The sequence below is a fragment of the Strix uralensis genome, chromosome 9 (genome assembly GCF_047716275.1).
Source record: "Strix uralensis isolate ZFMK-TIS-50842 chromosome 9, bStrUra1, whole genome shotgun sequence".
NCBI lineage: Eukaryota > Metazoa > Chordata > Aves > Strigiformes > Strigidae > Strix > Strix uralensis.
In genome coordinates this window covers 21195340-21214777 of record NC_133980.1, presented here as the reverse complement: position 1 = coordinate 21214777, position 19438 = coordinate 21195340, and the positions used below count along the sequence as shown (strand labels likewise).

The 19438-nt window shown below is 38.0% G+C and overlaps 1 protein-coding gene across 1 annotated transcript in view; it reads right to left on the bottom strand.

Annotated features, from left to right (window-relative positions):
* FARSB (phenylalanyl-tRNA synthetase subunit beta) overlaps positions 1–19217 on the bottom strand; it is a 41110-nt gene extending 21893 nt beyond the window's left edge. Inside the window, exons 1-15 of the mRNA XM_074877714.1 lie at positions 19140–19217; positions 17842–17897; positions 16514–16668; positions 15908–15980; positions 15308–15423; positions 14720–14870; positions 13418–13526; positions 10966–11036; positions 9598–9659; positions 9464–9515; positions 7860–7921; positions 7229–7436; positions 6725–6805; positions 3766–3858; positions 1539–1656 (exon numbers count right to left, since the gene is read on the bottom strand). Of these exons, the coding sequence (XP_074733815.1) occupies positions 1539–1656; positions 3766–3858; positions 6725–6805; positions 7229–7436; positions 7860–7921; positions 9464–9515; positions 9598–9659; positions 10966–11036; positions 13418–13526; positions 14720–14870; positions 15308–15423; positions 15908–15980; positions 16514–16668; positions 17842–17897; positions 19140–19197 (1465 nt within the window). The 5' untranslated portion in view covers positions 19198–19217. The remainder of the gene's footprint in view (positions 1–1538; positions 1657–3765; positions 3859–6724; positions 6806–7228; positions 7437–7859; positions 7922–9463; positions 9516–9597; positions 9660–10965; positions 11037–13417; positions 13527–14719; positions 14871–15307; positions 15424–15907; positions 15981–16513; positions 16669–17841; positions 17898–19139) is intronic.
* Positions 19218–19438: the final 221 nt, after the last annotated feature.

The window sequence follows — 19438 nt, the reverse complement described above, 5'->3', positions numbered from 1 at the left end:
TGCACCACCAAACCGTCTGTATTTAATAAAAAAAAGTCTACATGGTTTGCTAAAACTGCTTATTTGGCTTGGCAAGGCTTTTGTTTCTTTTAAAAAAAAAAAAAGTAATCTACAAATTAAAATCATCACCAAAGCAATTTACTTGCCATTTTGTTTATGCCTTATATAAACCTTTGTTTTGCAGATCCCAGATACCTTAAACACAACTACTAAAATCTGAAACCAGATAATGAAACAACAGAACAATTTCTGCTGCTGAATTTAAAGTAACGTCAGCCTTTTTCATTGAGAGGCAAACTTCAGAGTTGTAACTCGGTGTACGTGTACTTCCTCCCAAAAGTTGTAGCTTATGCACTCCTTTTCCCCTAATATACCGTACAGAAAGAAACGAATCAGTAAATTTTAGACAGATTTTTAACGTTTAAAAATCCATTTTTACAGTTCATTTTACTGTGATACATTTTTCAAGTTAAAAAATTTGAAATTTTGATTTTGTACAGTGAAATTGGTGCAGAGAAGCCCCAAAACAGGAGGGATTTCACTGAAGCTTTTGAAAAGTGAACTAGCTGCTTTGGCTGTTTCACTTAAAACAATTAAGGTTACAGAACAATTCAAAGGCATCCGTACTTTCTTAGCATAGTTGGATGAAGTGGAAAGATATGGTAAATCTTTTTATAGATGAGAGGGGAAATTTTATACTGTTGAGCTTTTTATTTATTTATACATTTTTATACAGACTTGCTCCATTCTTTACCCTGTATCTCTGCTACCAATCTAATTCTTCATACTGGTTGTCAGTTTTGCAGAGGGTAATTCTGGAGAACAAATACAAGCAAGCCTGTTTAAAGATGACGGAAAGATGGAAAAGGGATTCTTGTTGAGACACACTGACCCCAGAATTTTCCTCTGAACTACAGCTCTCCAGAATAGAATCTGTCTGCAAATCCAACCTGCTATTCCCAGGCTCGAGACACACTGTTTTTCAGTTGGGCTGTGCATCTTTGAGACTGCAGCAGTTTAAGCAGGCTCTAGTACTGTAATAGCAGCATGCCTTCAATATTTACTACTTTCCCAAGGTCTGTGCCACTTGAGAACATTACCAGCAGGTAGTTTTTCTCATGAGTTTCATCCCTGATGAGAATACAAAGGAGCACTAGATTAAGAGCAAGTAAAATGGGTGTATCAACATAAGCAATTTAGAGCAGGTTCTTTTTCGGTGCAAAATTGTCTTACATTTGTCATTGGTCTTGCAGTATTCTTGACAGATTTTAAGGGATATTTGGATGCCTAAAAATATTTGCAAGATACCTACTGGCACTTTTGAGAGAGCATTTAAAATGGAACTGTATCTCTAGCCACTCTAAAATCTAGCCCATTATGACAATCTCTTAACTCTCGCGCTGTGCACATAAATAAAAAACCCCAATGTGGTATGTAATGACTATTACATTTTTAAAGAAACAAAGATTTATTTACTACTACCATTTGGTATGTAAATGTATTTCCATTATCAAAGATTTTGAGGAACCTTCTCTTACCTGTATTAGGATCTTTGACTACAATGTCAGAAATCTCAAAGAGTTTGAGAGGCAAGGGCATCTTTCGGTTAGCAGCAATAGTTTTCAGCAGCCCTGGAAGGAGGGTTGTACGTGCCACCTGCAGGACAAACATGGATGCTGCAAGTGAAATACCTTCCAAAATAGCTAATGTTAGTCTTCTTAATTTTTTGTTTTTCTCATTTGTAACAAAAGTTTAAAAGTAGTCGGGTACAAATACTGCACTTATCTCTTATGTTTAAGCATCTTTGGTTTAGAATTATTAAACTTGAAAATGTACATTCTCTGAATATTCTTTATACTGCATTTTCTGAAAGACCGTATATGTGAGCTTAAGAATAGGTATCATTTCACAGATGCTTGAGCTGCAGCTCAGGGTAGAAAAACAAATAATATAGAACGAAGTGCAAAAAAAATCCCATAAATTTAATCTCCCTTATTCAAAAGGTAAATACTAAGTGTTATTTTGGAAATACTAAATGCTATCTGAAATATTATCTTGATACCTCCTGATATTAATCAGTGATACAGGCAGAACCTAAGTAACAGAAACAGATATATTCTGACTGCAGTTGTGGACAAGCTGAAATACATACAAAACGTATGCAAAGAACCAAGCAAGAGGCAATCATATTACTGTTCTTGCAAATACATGCACACATATTTCTGGTGTTCTCCATTCAAATACTTCCTTAGAAGTGCACCATTTTATTTTTTTTTTTCAAACTGGAAAAGTCTAATTCAGTAAATCTAATGGAAAAGGGATGGAAGTGACTGTCTGCTGCTTGACTTCAGGTAAAAAGTTACAATGTGCTCAGCCACAATTTACTTCTTATCATTGGTCATGCAGCATTTCTGTCTATTTATCTTACTTTTCCTAACCAATTAAGAGTTCCAGCTGCAAACTGAGATGGAAGAGAGCATCACCCTGCCCTTGTCTTGCTGGCAGAGGATAGGGGACGGGGGAGAAGTCATCCTGAGAATCCCATCACAGTTAACATCTAAAGCTGAAAGTTTGTAGTGCATCACAAAAAGTAATCCTTCCCAATTTTCAGGGATGCCCACAGATTTTAAAAGATTGAGGCTATTTTTGCCGTAAGAAATATTCAAATATTCAGCCAGTAACATAACCGCTTAGCAGCACTGCTTCTGCAAAGGCCTGCAGTCTTTGAAGAACAGGAATCTGAAATTGTACCTGGCTAGAGGGGCTGCCACTTTTTCTCTTTTTGCTCACACTCAGTATTGTTTGTTTGTGGTACATTCTATATTGCCCAGTTGTAATTACCATTCCAAATGATGTATATGAACAGGTGAATAATCATGACTGCTTATTTGTGGTACCAAATAGAACAGAAAATACATGAAGGTACCCAAAAATTCTGCTCCTGAATCTCAGAGCAGCAGGAGACTGTTTTTAGTATTAGAGATAAGATCTAGAAACGTATTTTAGACACTCAGAGAAATCAGACTTACTGAAGAAGATCCTGAGTAGAGAACATAAATCACAAAACATTAATACCCACAGACTGCTGAAGCTTTCTAACCCTTTCTACAGAGTGTTTACCTTTGTATTTCTTAGGTTAAAAACAAAAAAACCCTCTAAATTTACCTTTGCTGTAAACTAAAGAAAGCATATTTTTTAAAAAAAACACTCTCCAAAAGAAATATAAAAACCATGGGTACACTTTTAGGTATTTTCAGAATTGTTGAGAATATTGTATTTGAGCTCTCATTCTCTGTTCTAGCAAAGATCAAATGATCTAGAAATGGCCATTAAAATACTTAAAAGAGCAATACAAGATTTAAAAAAAGAGCAATAATGGTTAATAATTTTTAAAAAAACATTTCCTATGCAGAGTTCAGGAAGTTTAGAGATTGGCAAGTCTAGTAGTTCCATTTATATTGAATGGCTTTTCCAAATGCAGGAGTTGATCAATCATCTGGGATTTTCAGCTCAATTTTGCCACATGCTCTCATACAGAGCATGGTATTTTACACTATTGAAAAGCTAACACTATTTCACATGAAATAAAGTATTTCTCAGTGAAAGAGTAACAGAAAACGACTGCTAGCAAGTTTAGTACATAACTATGCACATCCTCTTTAATGCAGGAAAAGTAGCTCTATAGTTTATAAATTTTACTTCCTGTTGGTTCCTTTCTTTTCTCTTTAAGTACAGAATTTGTGACAATGTTGTGAATTATCTCACCTGAAATTCTGCTGTTTTGGGGTTTGCTATGCGCACTGCTTTTGTTGCAGAGATATCCATGCCCAGTTTATCTGCAATGTCTTCTTGAGAACACTGAGAGGAAGAGAAAAAAACCCACCAAGGTCAAGTAGTTAGAATAGACAGTAAGCCAATGTTGAAATTGGATATCAAGAATCAACAATGTAATTGTAGCACTTGCTCCAAGGCCCTATAATATATGCTCTCATGTGCAACACCCACTCATAATAAAAATTAAGCCCCAGTCTTAAGGCTAGGCAAACTGGTTTATCTACAAATGTTAATTACAAACCAAATAAAGCTAGTTTTTTTTTTAAAAAAGGCAAGTGTTTATTGAGGCTTCTTTCAAGGATTGCTGTCATCTGTTTTAAAAACAGCAGCTCAGATTCTGCCCCCTGACTTGCAGTGGGTAAAGTATTTTATTCTGAAAATAGCACTTGTAAAGTGAATGGTACCCAAGTTTTCTCACAAAGAAAACAATCCCTTGGGGCTACTTATAGAAAGTAAAGTACTGTCTGTGAAAAACAGGTCATATGGCCAAGCCTCCAATTTTCATAGCTGCATAGGATTCTCATAGCTCATCATTGTTTTAATGTTTTTGAGTTGGAGTATTTTTAAAGCCCTTATTCCTGAAGTGTGTTTTTAAGCTGGTCAGCAAAGAAATACACATGCACTTTGTAAGGCTCAGACGATGTCTGTGCACATACAGCAACAGATGCTACTGATAAGATCCACACTCAGATTTCCAGAATTTATAGCTTTATTAATGTATTAAAGAAACCAATAGCAGACTAGGCATGTAATTGGGAATTTGCTAGTATACTGCAGTCTCCCAGAAGTGTTCCCTTTACACTGGCAGCACTCCGAAAAGTGTGTTGATAGACCAAATGTGAGGAAAATGAGCAGATGATATCATCTGAAAAAATGGATTATTGTCTACAAAAAAAAAAAAATTAAATGAATGCTGACCTTAGGAGGAGAAAACTGTTAAACAGTTTTCAGATGTGTATCTAAACTATGGTATGTTACTTCAATTTAACTAAATGCATTTTGGCTCAGTTGGAGCTCCTCAGAGAAAGCAATGTTATTGTGTACGAGTATAATTTGGGGCTCAAACCAAGAAACAGACTATGCACAAATACATAAGCAGTGTTTGTCATGTAACACTGGGCTACAGAATGTTGTAGCACAAATGATATTTGTCATAGTCATAGGCCTCACATTGGTGTTTTAACAAAGTGTTGGTGATACATCAGACTGTGGGTTTCACCATGCCACAGCAGAAATACAAATATGTAATGTGATAACATGATATACTGCATGATCTTACAAAATTCTGCTGTTGCAGTTCATAGAGGTCCTCAGCTGTAGTGATGTAATACACTAGATGGTTTTGAGCATATTACCTATTCAGTGCTGAAAAAATGGAATTATATTTATTAATGGATAAGGAAAATCTATAAAAGCTTGATCATGTTATACATATTATACCCCAGCATGATACTTAAATGAGTTAGTAACAGAATATTGAAACTGTAATATATTTGTCAGACTATAGAATTAGTCCAAATTTTGCTTTTGAAAATCCATGAAATCTGAAGGTGTTAACATTTTGTTCAATCCATTCGGATTGCCAACTTCGGCTGCAATACCTGAATTTTTCAAATGCATGTAAGTGTTTTAGGAGTCTGCATCACTGTATTTTAAAAATCTTTGAGTAAGTTATCAAAAAATAATCTGTGATCAGATAACTATCTCTTAAAAGGCTGTGTACTTTCAGGGATGTATACTTCTGGCCATCTAGTTTTAAGTTTGGGAAAAGGTTGAGAAATTCCAGTTTTTAATAGAATATGTGATGGTAGCTCCCCCTATGCTAAAATGCCTACAAACTTCACTTTAAGGCAACGGCTTTGAGCAGATCTTGCAACAGAAAGGCTTTTCTAAAAGGTATAGTGCATTTTCAATAGCTGACTATGCCAATCTCCACATACAGACAGTTAGCATATACATTTGGAGGGCATGGGGGTATATTTAACTTTTTTTTTTAATAGTAGATCAGGTTCTCTGATCCAGCTCACAGCTATGGCAAAGGGGTATGAACAAGTGGCCATGACAAAGATGGTATTTCCTACCGAACATTTTATTTCAACAAAACAATCCTGATGCAAAATTTCAGTATTAGAAATTATGCCAGCTGTTAGTACTGGAGTGGCACATGCTGCTGCAACATCCTACTTCTTGGTAAAAGACTATTGGCATGGCTGTAACAAATAATGTGACTAACACCTGCAACCAGTGGTAACAACAATTACTGTATTTTTATTTGTTCTTCCATGCAAAAAAAACCCCACCTGTGGTGAAATTTACAGAGAACTTGTGTTCCCTTAGTGTGTATTATAACTTTTTTACAGGTATTCTTAAAATAAATTCTTTGCTGACTGAATAACTACATATCAGCTTGGTATCTAGTGCAAGGAATCATGGGCAAGTGACAACAGTAAAAAGAGACAATTAGAAACAGGGTAATCTCTAAACTGTAGTAAGTTTAGAGATTGTTACAGAAAGTACTAAATTTTAATGTTTGTTTTCAAGATTATCAAACTATGATGAATTTCACATCATCTGGTGACCAAAGTCTTGAGAGAGACTTGCTGTCTTACAATTTCATCCTATCAAGTTAAACTAAAACCAGTACTTCAGCAGCTATTTTTGCCTCTATACTTAGAACTACATGCCACATTAACTCATTCAATCTCTCTGACCTACAAACTCACAAAATACTGTAATTCCAAAGCACTAGCAAACAATCACCTGCCAAAACAGTAACAGATAATACTGGTACATTTATACAACAACTTATCCTCAGACCATCCTCTGCAGTTTTGGCTGCATCACTGTTCCAACATGCAAGTAAGAAAAATATGCAATCAGTATAATATACCAGGGCAAAAGTGAGCGCTTCAGTGAATCCAGCAGCTGCCAAGTCCAGTCTCAGAAGTTCTGTGAGCTTATTGAGGGGGAGCTAAAATGAAACAAAAAAGTTTTCAACTTCCATCTAAAAACATTTTTGTATTCTTTCCTGAGGTGATTCTGCCTGTTACATTACGGTGAATTCACTAGGGAAGTACTATGCTTGTGCGCTTAAAATTTTTGAAAGCGTCAGCCAGCTGCCTTCAGGCTTGCCTGAGGAAATGAATCTCTCAATTAGAGATTTAATATGGGCTCACTACTTAAACCCTGTCTTTTTTCAAGTACCAGCAACCACTGGTCTTGGACTTATTCAAATCAGTGGGGCATCTGTTTTGTATCCTATCCATGGTAAATACTTCTCAAGGCAAAGCATGTCAAAATATTTAATTCCTAGGTTCTGTTTTCCCCAAAGCCCTTCTGGCATGCACTAGTCATTTACTGACAACAGAGCATTTACTTGAAGGAGCAATCTTACTTGATTAGCTATGGTGTACGTTTTCGGAATAGTCATCTGAATGTTGTTATAACCATAAGCTATTGCTGCATCTTCTACGATATCACATGCATGGATAATGTCCGCTCTGGTAGGAGGGATTTCAATCTCTATATTGTTCCCATTCCCTATGACGTGTGACTTCAAACACATCCTAGTCAGCAGCTTTGCAAGGCTTGATGGAGTTTCACTGAAACAAAACAAGAGAGTAGTAATTTATGGATCTTGCACTATATCAACTGGCTTTTTAAAGTAATCAATGTTCCTGTTGCACTGCCTTATATCCTGAAGAATCTTTATGGACTGTACATAGACTTAGTATTCTATCAGAACCAGCTCAGATTATGACTCTTGACACAGTCATTTTTCTTTACTTCATAACAGTTCTGTGAGGCCACAAAGAGTCACTCACTTTCCTTCAAAACAGGGGAAGAAGTCTTACAGAGTTGATCTAATTACCCAAGATAACCCCTGCACTTGTGATAAATTAAAAAGCAAATAAATCACATAGTGTAAACATTTTAAAAACAATGCAATAATCAATGTTTTCTAGTACCTTTTTCACGATTAATGTTTATGAGTAAAAATGAAGTTTTCATTTGCAGTAACACACCTGATTCCTATTTTCTTGTTAATGAGTTCAGGTTTCACCTTCTCTTTTCGGTAAGCCAGTTCCTAAAAAGAAAGACAAAGCTTTTCAGCATACACAGTGCCTGCCATTTCTACCTAAGACGATTCAATTTTGACATCTTAGTAATCTAGCTTCTTCTAATTACGATACTAAATGACAGAAGGCAAGTGTGGAATATAGGCTAAACTTAGTATTTTAAGATAACAGGATTCTTGAAAACATATTGTAGTACGTGATGTAAAAGCTGTTCTCGGTTAAGCTACAAGGTTGAATGCAGCGTGAAATCCCTGTTATTGAAACTTCCGATAATTTCTGATATATGCAAGTAACAGAGGTTCTGAAAGGTTTTAGTCACCAGTTCATCCTAAGTCAAAGCCCTAAAGCAGTGAATGGTCATGCATGAGATCTCATGGTCTAGTACAGATCAAATGACTTTGAGGAGGAAAAGGAAAGAAAACTTTCTATTTCCGTATTGGCACAGAAATCTCTAGTGGTATTTTACTTAGAAAGTTTGCAGCATATTTGAGAAAGTTATTTTGTATGTATTTACTTTGGTGTTTCTAAACTTCTAGATATACAAATCCTTAAAAACCTTAGCATCTAAAACTTTGGGTATTTTTTTCTCTATTTTATCTAGGGAAGCTTCAGTTATTGCAGAGATTTCTGTTTTGTTGGATATCTCTTCAGGATTCTAGGTCTCTGTTGATTAAAACTGACATTGCTAAAAGTTAAAACACCACTAGAAAAACTCTCAGTAAAAATAAGTTTCTTTCCCTCTAAACAGTTTGTACTTGCTTGATACATCTGATTTTATGAACTCAACCAGATCTCTGTCTTCAGTTACTTTCAGGAAACAGGAGGAATTGCTTTCTTTATACTTATTAAGAGAACAAAAAAGTAAGACTCCATTACTGCAAAGAGGTCTGTCTGGGACTCTGAACACAGGCAAACCTGCACTTGATGTCAACATCCTGCTTTATAGACCTCTATATAGTTGGAGTCCATAAAGTGAAAGACTGAAAAACCCAGTGTTACAAGGTTATTTTAACTGAAGGGCATTAAAGCTTCCAGATCTGATAAGTAAGTTATGCTGAGGCTGATTTCTGTTGTCCACTGGCTTAAGGCTGAAGGACCTCTTCCTGCATTCATTTTACCTGATTTGGAACACGTAGGTTTTAAAGGCTTTAGACACAGATTATGACCTTTGATTGCAATCTTTACTTGTTCCTAAAAAAGTTTGTATCACATGAACTTCAAACCACAATAGTGGTTACCACTCGTAACTTTAAACCCTACCCTTCTTTTTGGAGTATCAGGCATGTCAGTGAGACTGTATTTTTAGCCTTATCATAAATTAGCAGAGCTTCAGAATGAGTTTCCTAGATAAGGGAAAGCTGGATTTATTTTTCATGGGGCTAGAGAAGGCCCTGACTCACTAATACATAGATAATGCCAAGCTAAGCTTTTACACTACAGGTCAGAACCTTCTGCCTCTGCAGAAAAAGAGACAATGTCATTCTTACCAGATTTTGTGTAAATAAAATCCTCTCCCCAAGGACACCAAGACATTATATCACTATGCTTACCGGATAGATGTGGGTCTTCCCATTAGGATAAACCACTTCTGTTGCTTCAACACTGAGACAGAAAAATAAAAGTAAAAATGTGTTTAACACATGGCCCAAATGTAGTATCTCTCTGACTGGAGATTTATACTCACCTGAATGGCTTCTCACAATACTCACTAAACATCGTGACTATAATATCAAGAACAATTTTTGCCTACAAAATAAAGATAATAATCACATTGAAATCCGTCATCTACTTGTGCTGAAGTAGACAAAATATCATAACAAAAAATAGGGGAAAAAAATCTTGTCTTACACTCTCTTCATTATTCTATTTAATAACTTAAGAACCAAATCCTAGCAGTCTAGAATACTAGATGGAATTTTAAAAAAAGCTGCTGCAAAGACTTCTATGCAAAAACTTGAAATATTTGGTTTTCACGGTTCTAAACCATGTATATTTTTGCTAAACTCTGTTCTGAAGATACACACAGTCTTTATTCCCAGTTGGAACAGGGTCTTCCCAACCTTTAGTCTAATTAGTTGTTTCACTGAAGTTCCAAGTGAGAATGTAGGGACTGGAGGACTTTGCATTGTTTAGAAATATATTATCAAATAACCTCATCTGCAAAATCTTTTGTTTTACAGTTAATATTTTAAGACATTAGTATAACAAAACATAATCATGAGATTCAGATCAACTTCTCAATCTACAAGGGATTTTTTTATGACTCACAGTATAGTTTCCTTCATGTAAACAGAACAGCACTATTTTTATTTTTACTATCAAGGCAAACAGTAGCAAGAAGGTTATTAGGTTGCTTAGAAGCTGCTCCCCAATGTGCAAATTTATTTATGTTGTTAACATACTGTGTAGTAGGACAAGTTTAAAGTGGTGTTACTCTTAAGTGTCAAAATACGCACTTTAGGGAAACTATCAATGAATGCACAACCTATATTCAAGAACAGGCAATTATAACTGCTAGGCTTTCACGCTTCAGCTTTGAGTTACAGAATTTGCATATGGAAAGATTTCAATTTGACAATTATTTGCACAGCATCCCTGCTTGAAAAAGATAACTAAGAAGAAAAAGTGTCGGCTTCCTTCCCTCAGCCTAAATTTTAAGTAGGAGACAAAATGATTCTTTACAAAGAGTATTCCAGCAAAGTAGGCAGTCTTAGTGATTCTGCTCTTTTCGAAGCCTTTCAGATTTAGAAAAAGTGTTCAAGCCCACCCAATTTACTTCAATTACTTTCTTGTACAAACTGAACACTTAGTGTCAATGTAAAGGCACAGTAAAAACAAAATCCAACGAAAGCACAACACTGACTATGGATAAGCCTAAAACTGGGTTGAAGGAATTCTGCAGAGTCTCACAACCTATCCTGCCCTTTTGAAATGGGAGGTCTGCTCCATGAAGTAAATGCCTGGCTATTGTAAGTCTTTGTATTGGAGCTCTATGACCCAAAGTGAAAACAATGATATTGCAGCATATCAAAAGCAGGGAAGATTAATTTACCTTTGTAATATCTGTGCCTGTACATTCAATAAACACATTTCTGGTGTTTACGTTTATTTTCGTATGATCTCCTAAAACATGTAAAGACAAAAAGATAATTAAGAAATGTTATTAGTTTTCTTGCAATGACAGTGATACTGACTTCTTTTGTGATTCAGAAAGATCATTGTCATCTTCCACAGCTTAAAAAGCCATGATGTCTACTGTACCAACGTTCACAATTCTTACCAGAATAGCATCTCCTTTTATTTTTAAATTTATAAATCAATAAGAGGAAAAAGACAGACCAGATTTACTGATGGGGTTATGCTTTCCCTTGAAAGACACACAAATCTACCGCTATCTCGGTAACCAGTTGAAGAAACAAACTAACAGAATAGTGGCCATCTGCTGGTTGCAAACTGGTTCTGCACCTCCACAGCATCTCATCTGTCCTGGCTTTAGTAACACATTTGCATTTCATGTGTGACATGCACAAGAAAGCAGCCTTATCAGGAATGTATGAAAAGTTTTTTTAAAAGTGATTTAGATTGGTGAATATCCATAGCTACTTCTGTGAATAACCAAGATCTCTTGACACTGCCTGCTAACATACTATGGGTTTGTCTACGTTAGTGATTCAGGTCCTAGCAGGGGTTACTTTCAGGCATGAATTTGCTTTGTGTCTGTGCTGGGAGACATGAGGTGTGTACTGAAGCACATCACCGATGCACTCAAAACTGCTTCTCATCTGGAAGAAGCAAAATAGAACATACACTTAGGGGCATCACCTAAAGTGTTTCTCTTGCAAATTGGATGCAGTGTCCCCCAGTAGTTGGTTCCCTACAAAAGTGGGGTTCTGTTTGTAAGTCACAAGCAATCGAGAGCAGCTGTGCAGAAATCTGCCTCGTACTGCCTGTTAGGTATAGATGTGCAGTGCAGACCCTGAATGAATTTCATTGCTGGTCACCACGCAGCATGGACATACGCAGTCCTAGAATTGTATGGGATTGTGCCAAATCCAGCCTCTTTGTCCTTCTTGCCTTTCACTGCACTGCTCACTAATGCAGATGCACCCCACGGGAGGCAAAGGGAAGCACAGGCTTGGGTACACATGGGCATTCTCGCTTCCTCTGTTTGACCCTGAGCAAGTCATTCAGCTTCTGTGTTTTAGTTTCCTACTGGAGAAACTAGGTCACAGCTAGACTGAAAGTTAGGTGCACTGGAGATCTTAAGACTGAGGGATCTTCTATTCCCTTCCCTTTGATGGTGTGCTGTACCTCTTTGCAGATGGAATGTATTCAGCATTTCTGGACTCACTTCAAAGCAAATATAACCTTTCACTTAAGTGCTTGTAGATAATCCAAAAAACTAATACAGATGTTTACATTTCATTATCTGTTTAAAAAGTACCTTTAACCTGGAAGCTTCTCTCAAATACTGTTCTTTAAAATAGAGACAGGTATTAAATTTAGCTCAACCTTTCTAACTGATAAAATGTAAACAATATGCAGTGATTATACATGGAACACTCCAAAGTTGGCATGAGCCTAACAAGGATCAGACACAGTGGTTGACACCACCTTCAATTCAGAACAGTTGCTCTTACCAGTCCCTGTCATAGAGTTTGAGCTGCCTTTTAAGAAGATTTGGGTTAGCTGTTTAAGATATGGATACGGTCAATTAGGAAAAATACATTCAAAGAGATTATCACTGCAGATTTTATCAGTCAGGGTAGGGGAAGTTACTGATTCTTCACCTAAATATACAGGTATACTGAAAAATCTTTGTTAAAGGAGTAATTCTTGCCACATCATTAACTGGCTTCAGTAAACATGGTTCTCAAAAATCACCCATAGTTTCTTTTGTATTCAGAGGAAACCCATGTTTAGAAACAATACAAAAAAGTCTAGACCGATTTATTCTTTTAAAGCCATTAAAGTCTTCTGGAATCCTTGTGTGATAGCAAAAGGATCCACAAGAACTTGTTTACACTGTTGATAAATACACTGGGCTTAAGACCTAGCTGAAAAGTTCCCTACTGTGACCACGTAAAATGGAGTACAAAGCAGACAGTTACTGGTTTACAAAATAATGTCTTACACACTTCTTTTAGCTAAATGTCTGATGAAAAATATTTACATATGCAAACAAAATGCTTTCCTAACAAAGGTTCTTGTCACAAGGAACCTTTCTTGAGTTCTAGAAGGGTATGAGAAGTTAAATGCAGAGGTTTGCAGTGGGACTTTTATATCCTCTTGATGGCAATGAGAAAAGAAGAACACTAGGAGCCTAGGGAGGGAGCAAAAAATTTTGGATGCATTTAAACTGAAAGAAGGAAAGAAGACTATACGAAATTATAAGTGAAACAATTTTCAGAATAATCCTTATTACACATCAATGTTTCTATTAGACACTCTGACACCCGCACAAAATAGCAGCGGCAGTATAAACTAGTCATAAGTGATCTTACCATTGATGATTGGTGGCATGGACAGAACAACACCATTGCTGTCATAAATGACAGGATAAAGTGGCTTGTTTTCAATTAGGTGTAAATAGTGCCGAAGGTGGCTGTCAGTCTGGAGAAACAAAACACAACCTAAATTTCACATTAGCTCACTTGTGAAATTCCACAGTGCTACAATCCTTTGCTGAGAGATTAACAGGAGTTTTGAAAGAGAGGAGGTACTTCACTATCAAAAGCTTTTGCTCTCTGAAGCAGGAGAACTTTGAAATGAGAAAACTGGAGTTTTGGTTTTCTTCAGAAGTGTTAAAAATTATTTCTTTTAAGGATTCTCTCAAAGATGCATAGGCCATGCTGTCCAAACAATGCCCTTGTTCAGCAGAACAGACCTTTCATTGCCAAACCCATGGGCACACATCCTTCAATGGGCACACAACTTTCCTTAGAAGTGATAAAAATTAGCACTAGAATACTTCTAATTATAAATTGCTGAATACTGACACGTTTAATTTGGTTCAAAATTTACATCTGTTCCAATGACATAGGTATATGCTGTACCCAAAACATAATTTACTTTTAGTGTCTCTGATTCCCCTTGTTTCCTAGCTCTCTTACTCATCTTTAGTCAAGAGATCTTTAAGAATTTATCTCTATGACCAATATGTGTGCTTCAGCAGTATATTGTAACGACAGTGACAATAGTATCGTTTTCAAATGCTGACATTTAAAGTGGCCCACATAAACATCATAAAATTAGACCTCATAGAATCCTTTCATCAGGATGCTGGGCCAAGAGCAGTGCCAGACTTAATTTGAGCCCTTTACACAGCTACACCTGCCTAATATGTAGTTGGGTAAATAATTCAACATCTTCATCGAGTAAATTGGCCAAATTAAAGTAACAATAAAAAATCTGGTATTATTTACCCCAGGCTTTTCTCAGCTTTGTACACTGAGTTTCTTACTGGTGTAGATAGATAAACACACAACCCTTTTACAGTATTATTAAGAGCATCATGAAAAACAGTCTTTGATAAATCAGACGGTTAATATCAAACCCACTACTCTAAGAGTTATGCTTAGCCACAAAACACCATGATGTATCTTTCATGGATAATAAAAATAAAATATTACCATTAATTTCTCATTAATAAGCAAAATGTGGAATGTTCACTGGCTGAAGCTACAGAAGATAGCTTGTGTTTTATTTGTAAGAACAACTCTTAAAAACAAGGATATGAGAGACGTTAAGCCTTGGAAATTTATCTTCCTGCTTTTAGTGCAACAAGTCCGAAAAATCCCACTTACCCTATACAAATCCATAATTTGTGAAGCTGTGTACTCCTGGGATTGATTCAAGGGCTTGAATTTAATTTCGGAAGGTGCTTTAGCTGTAAAAGTAAATGGACCAGAGATGGTGTCCAAGTCATGGGTACCTATTGCTACTAAGGCTCTTCTCCTAGAAAGAAAGAAGGCAAAATAATGATTTTACTAGTAATATTTGGAGTTCCTTTGAGAGTATCTCATGATGCTCTCTATACTCCTCTGCATTCACAGAACTTACTGAAAAAGGGCAATTTTTAGAAGCCTAGAAGTTATTTTCATGAATAATAACATTTTAATGAATGTTAACACACCTAACAGTCAAAGGTAAATCCAATTGGACTGTTGCAAAACACTTCTTTCTCAACTGTCGCAGGAGCTGTAACAGCTATTTATGTTGAAAAATATTGAGAGCATGCAGAATCAGGCAGGAAAATGAGAAGGATCAAGAGAGCTGCTATAAAAGATTTTCCTTAGCATAAATATAATGCCTCTCCACAACAGGGATGCAAAGTCTTAACGTAACAAAATCATACGCAGACACTATACACTATTTTAAACTTAAGCACGAACCTGCAAATATTTTGGTGAAGTTTTTCTTGGAGGTCAATGAAACTATCATAACGTTCCTTGGTAAAAGTTATATTACGAAGGACTGCAGCTACAGCATGAGGACGGACTCGGACAGTCTGCAATTTACAACAGCAACACATTATAAATTTCAAGTATACAGAATATACAAAACTGAAACTGATTAAATGTGCACTTTTCTTCATAAAATCCACTTTTGTAAAATAGTAATCAAAAGGAAAATTCATGGAAAGAGATCAGAATCCCAAGGGGGAAAATAACCCAAACCAACCCACTCCTGGCCTGGTAGAGAGAAGGAGGTTTCCAATAGACTGTGTAATGGCCCAGAAGCTCAATGCACCTGAACTGAGCACCTGAAACTTTGATTTGATCTGCTACTAGGTTCACTCAAAATAATTTGTCTATTGTTCCTCCCCCTCATCTTCCCTAAAAATAAATCACAGTGAGATATTTAAATTTCTTTAGCTCTGGTTCTGCAAATAAGAGTTTCAGTCTCACTGCTCTTATAGAATTAGTACTGATACTTGTCTTGCTGGTTCAGAAACTCTCAATAAATTTAAAAAGGTGCAGTAAACACTTTACCTCTTCAGTGATAATCAGTCTCTGACCTTCACCCTGAGCTGGTATTATTTTTTCGTACCTGGGGAGATTTATCCTAGAATAAAACCAGAAATAGGTCTGTAACTGAAAAAAAAAAGAAAGTTTCCCAAATGCAGGAAACTTTAGAAATGTATCAACAATTATATGTAGAAAAGTTTATTGGTAACATTGCTTGCATGTAAATTAGCTGTTTAAAACTTGTTTTCTATGGGGTGATAAACAAACTACTGAACTAGAAAGGAAGGATTCAAGAAGATAAAGTCACAGCAGAAAAGTGAAATAAATTATTTGTTTTGGTATTTATTACAGAGGATCACAAGGAACTCTGCAGGAGTTCCTTACGGAGGATAAGTCTCCAACGAAACAGCAATTGAAAAATTTTTAGAACAGATCCAAAACCCAGTAACATTCTAGTCTAGTCTTTTAGAAATATACAATAGATCCTCTCCAGAAGAACATCTGACAAATCTGATCTACATGAGATCATACTCGAAATCCAAGCAAGTGGCACGTTTGTTTGTTGACCAGAAATGGACTCCTATGTAAACAAATAACAAACCACACAAAAATGTCACAACTCTGCATTACCTTTCTTTAAAGACCTGCAGTCCTCGGACCAACCCTTCAAGGCAAAGAAGATCATAACGGTTGGCAGGAACATCAATTTTATAGAGAACGGTATCAGATGCACCCTTCGCCTTTTCTTCACCTTTTTCTTTACTTATAATGTCTTTCTCAGATGTCTGAAATTAAGGAAAAATGTGGTTTTTAACCAGAAATATCTTAACACTGACAGGACTATGATAGTAAGATAATATAATAGGAAAAAATTGTATTAATTACAAGTTTAATGATGTAATTTGGATTTACACAGCAAATGGACACACCAAATACCAGAAATGACATAAAATATGTCTTTCTCAGATTCAGAGATAGTAATGCAGGATACAAAAAAAACCCAAACCACTATTAGGATACGAATTTTAAAAAAAGAGATTACAGAAGCAACAGTCTCCAGGCTAGCAGATCCCAGTAGAGAACCAAGACCTTATTTTTGGCAATAGATCAGCAAATGATTTTGTCGTATCAAGACTATTTTGAAACAAAGCATAACATATGCTGTTCAGATATCTTTTGATAAACATCATTAAAAGATCAATTAATTCAAATTAAAAAGCAAAACCATTCTCTACTTGAATGAGATTTACACAGATACAGTTAACAGCATTAGCAAATTTTCACAAGTATAGAATCTAAATCAAAACTTTAAATATAAATTAGTTACAACTTAGGTAACAATGTCCAGGACAAATACATTTTTTGTGGATATTGCACAGAAGAATGCATATAAACCAAAGCCAAACATACCTTGTAAAATATGTTCAATATATGGTCTGTGGCCATATTTATGCTGCTACATAAAATGAGGGCAGAGGCTGAAGACCAAGTGGCACAGACTGCCAACCTCCACGAAGTACAGCAGTGTGCCATTCTGGCATCTCTTGCTTCCAAGATGTCAAAATGTATGTCCATTTTGGTTTTTTTTCAGATTCAAAACACCTCTGTTAATACAGTCTTATTTTATAACAAGAACCTAAAGGTATGTGTTACATATTCTGCCGTGGTATGGAGATGTACGAGGATGTTTCAGGATGAAAAGCCTGCTGCAATACTGCTGAAAGACTGTATAGGTCAAGGGGACCCGCAAGTCTTGTCCGCATTGCTTTTCGAGGATACCTGGGGCATGGTATCCTCCAGACCTTGCCTAGGCATTTTCTTGGTACAAGCTAGAGGGCAATGGCCAACACTGTACCAGGGAATATGCTGGAAGTAATTGAGTACAAACTCCTACCAAATACAGATGATGTTAGTACACTACATCTACTGAAAAATTAACATACAAAAACGTTACTTACAATTTCATCAAGCTCCAAACCAAACTCAAAGCAAAGCTCATTAAATTCTTCATCAGCTGTGAAGAAAAAAGGTGAATTTTGGTTAATAAGCAGACCTCAGGCTTTTAAAGTAATTTTTTTGTGTTTGTTTTAGATGTTTTCAAACAAGGTAACAAATGCTATTTTGAAAAAAAGGGTAAAAGTAATTTAAAGAATTTTGCTTATATTTGCATCCAAGTAGTAGTTTCTTCAGCACATACTGTGTCGATTGACGTGTTTTTCTTACAGTCACAGCAAGGGCTTCTGAGCCTCGGAGCCTAGCTTCACTACCAGCTCCTCAGTCAAGTTTGTCAGAATAACTCTGGCCTGAACAGGTAGTGAAAACAGGAGGGAGAAATTGGACAGCTTCTGCCAACAGCTACTTTTTTAATCAGTCAGCTTGTCACACAGAAGTTGCATCAACTGTGTTATGACATGTGAGTAACACAACCCTGATCTCAAAATAGGGATTTGTACCCATGTCACAAGAGCCTACCAACTCCAGTGAGGGCTAGACAAACTGCTGCGTGTCCCTAAACGTGCTTTCAGCCAAATAAAGCCTTCTTAAGTGACATTTCTAAAGAGCCGGTGAAGAAGGACTGAATGAAAAGGCAGTATTGTTTGCTTTGCCCGTTCCCACCTCTTCCCTCTCTTTGATTTAACCAGTTCCTAAAACAGACACTGAAACTTCAACTAGAAACCATCATTTGCAAATCCATGGTTCTGATTCCCTGAGTGATTTGGACTCAAACAACATGTATCTGGGCAAAAGGCTGAAGGGTCCAGGGCGAACACGTGGCTTTGTCTGGCATGCCGTGGGCTTCTGAAGAGCAGACAGCTGGGGGGAGCCCTGATACAGGCACCACTGCTGGGCTGAAGCCCGGGCTTCCCCCGAGGGTAAGTTCAGCTCCGTGGACACGGGATAAGCAACGAGCGAAGGGGTGCTGCCAGTGGGCCGCTGGGCTGCCCCATCGCCGCCGCCCCTCAGGGGCTTGCCCGGGCCGGGGCGGGCAGCCGGCGGAAGGAGCCGCGGCTGATCGCAGCTGACGGCCGCGGTGACCGGAGGGGGCCACCCGGCAGGGCCGCGGGCGCCTCCTGAAGCACAACCGGAGGATCCCCGGGACACTTCAGCCCGGAGACGCCGCGGGCGGCTGCACCACGCCGCCTCAGCCGCCCGACACCCCGCGGGGCGCGGGCACGGACCGCCCCGGCCGGCCGGCCACCCGGGAGGCGGCGTGAGGCGAGGCGATCCGCGGCCCCGGGCCGCCCGCGCCACTCACTGTAGGTCCTGCCCAGCGCCTGGAAGAGCAGGTCCCGCTTCACGCTGACAGTCGGCATGGCGGCACCCGGCTCGCCGCGCCGCGCCTGCGCGCCCGCCTGCCAGGCCCCCGCCGCGCCGCGCCTCCCGCCGCGCCGCCTGAAGGCCGCCCGCTCTTCTACCGGCTCGCGGCCGCCGCTCCCCTCGCTCGCCGGCGCGACGGTGCGGAGGTAGCCCGGCCGGGCGCCCGTGGAGCGGGTCGCGCCTGTCTGCTGCGCCCAGGGCGGAGGCGGGCAGCGCGCCGAGCACCGGCAGCGCGGC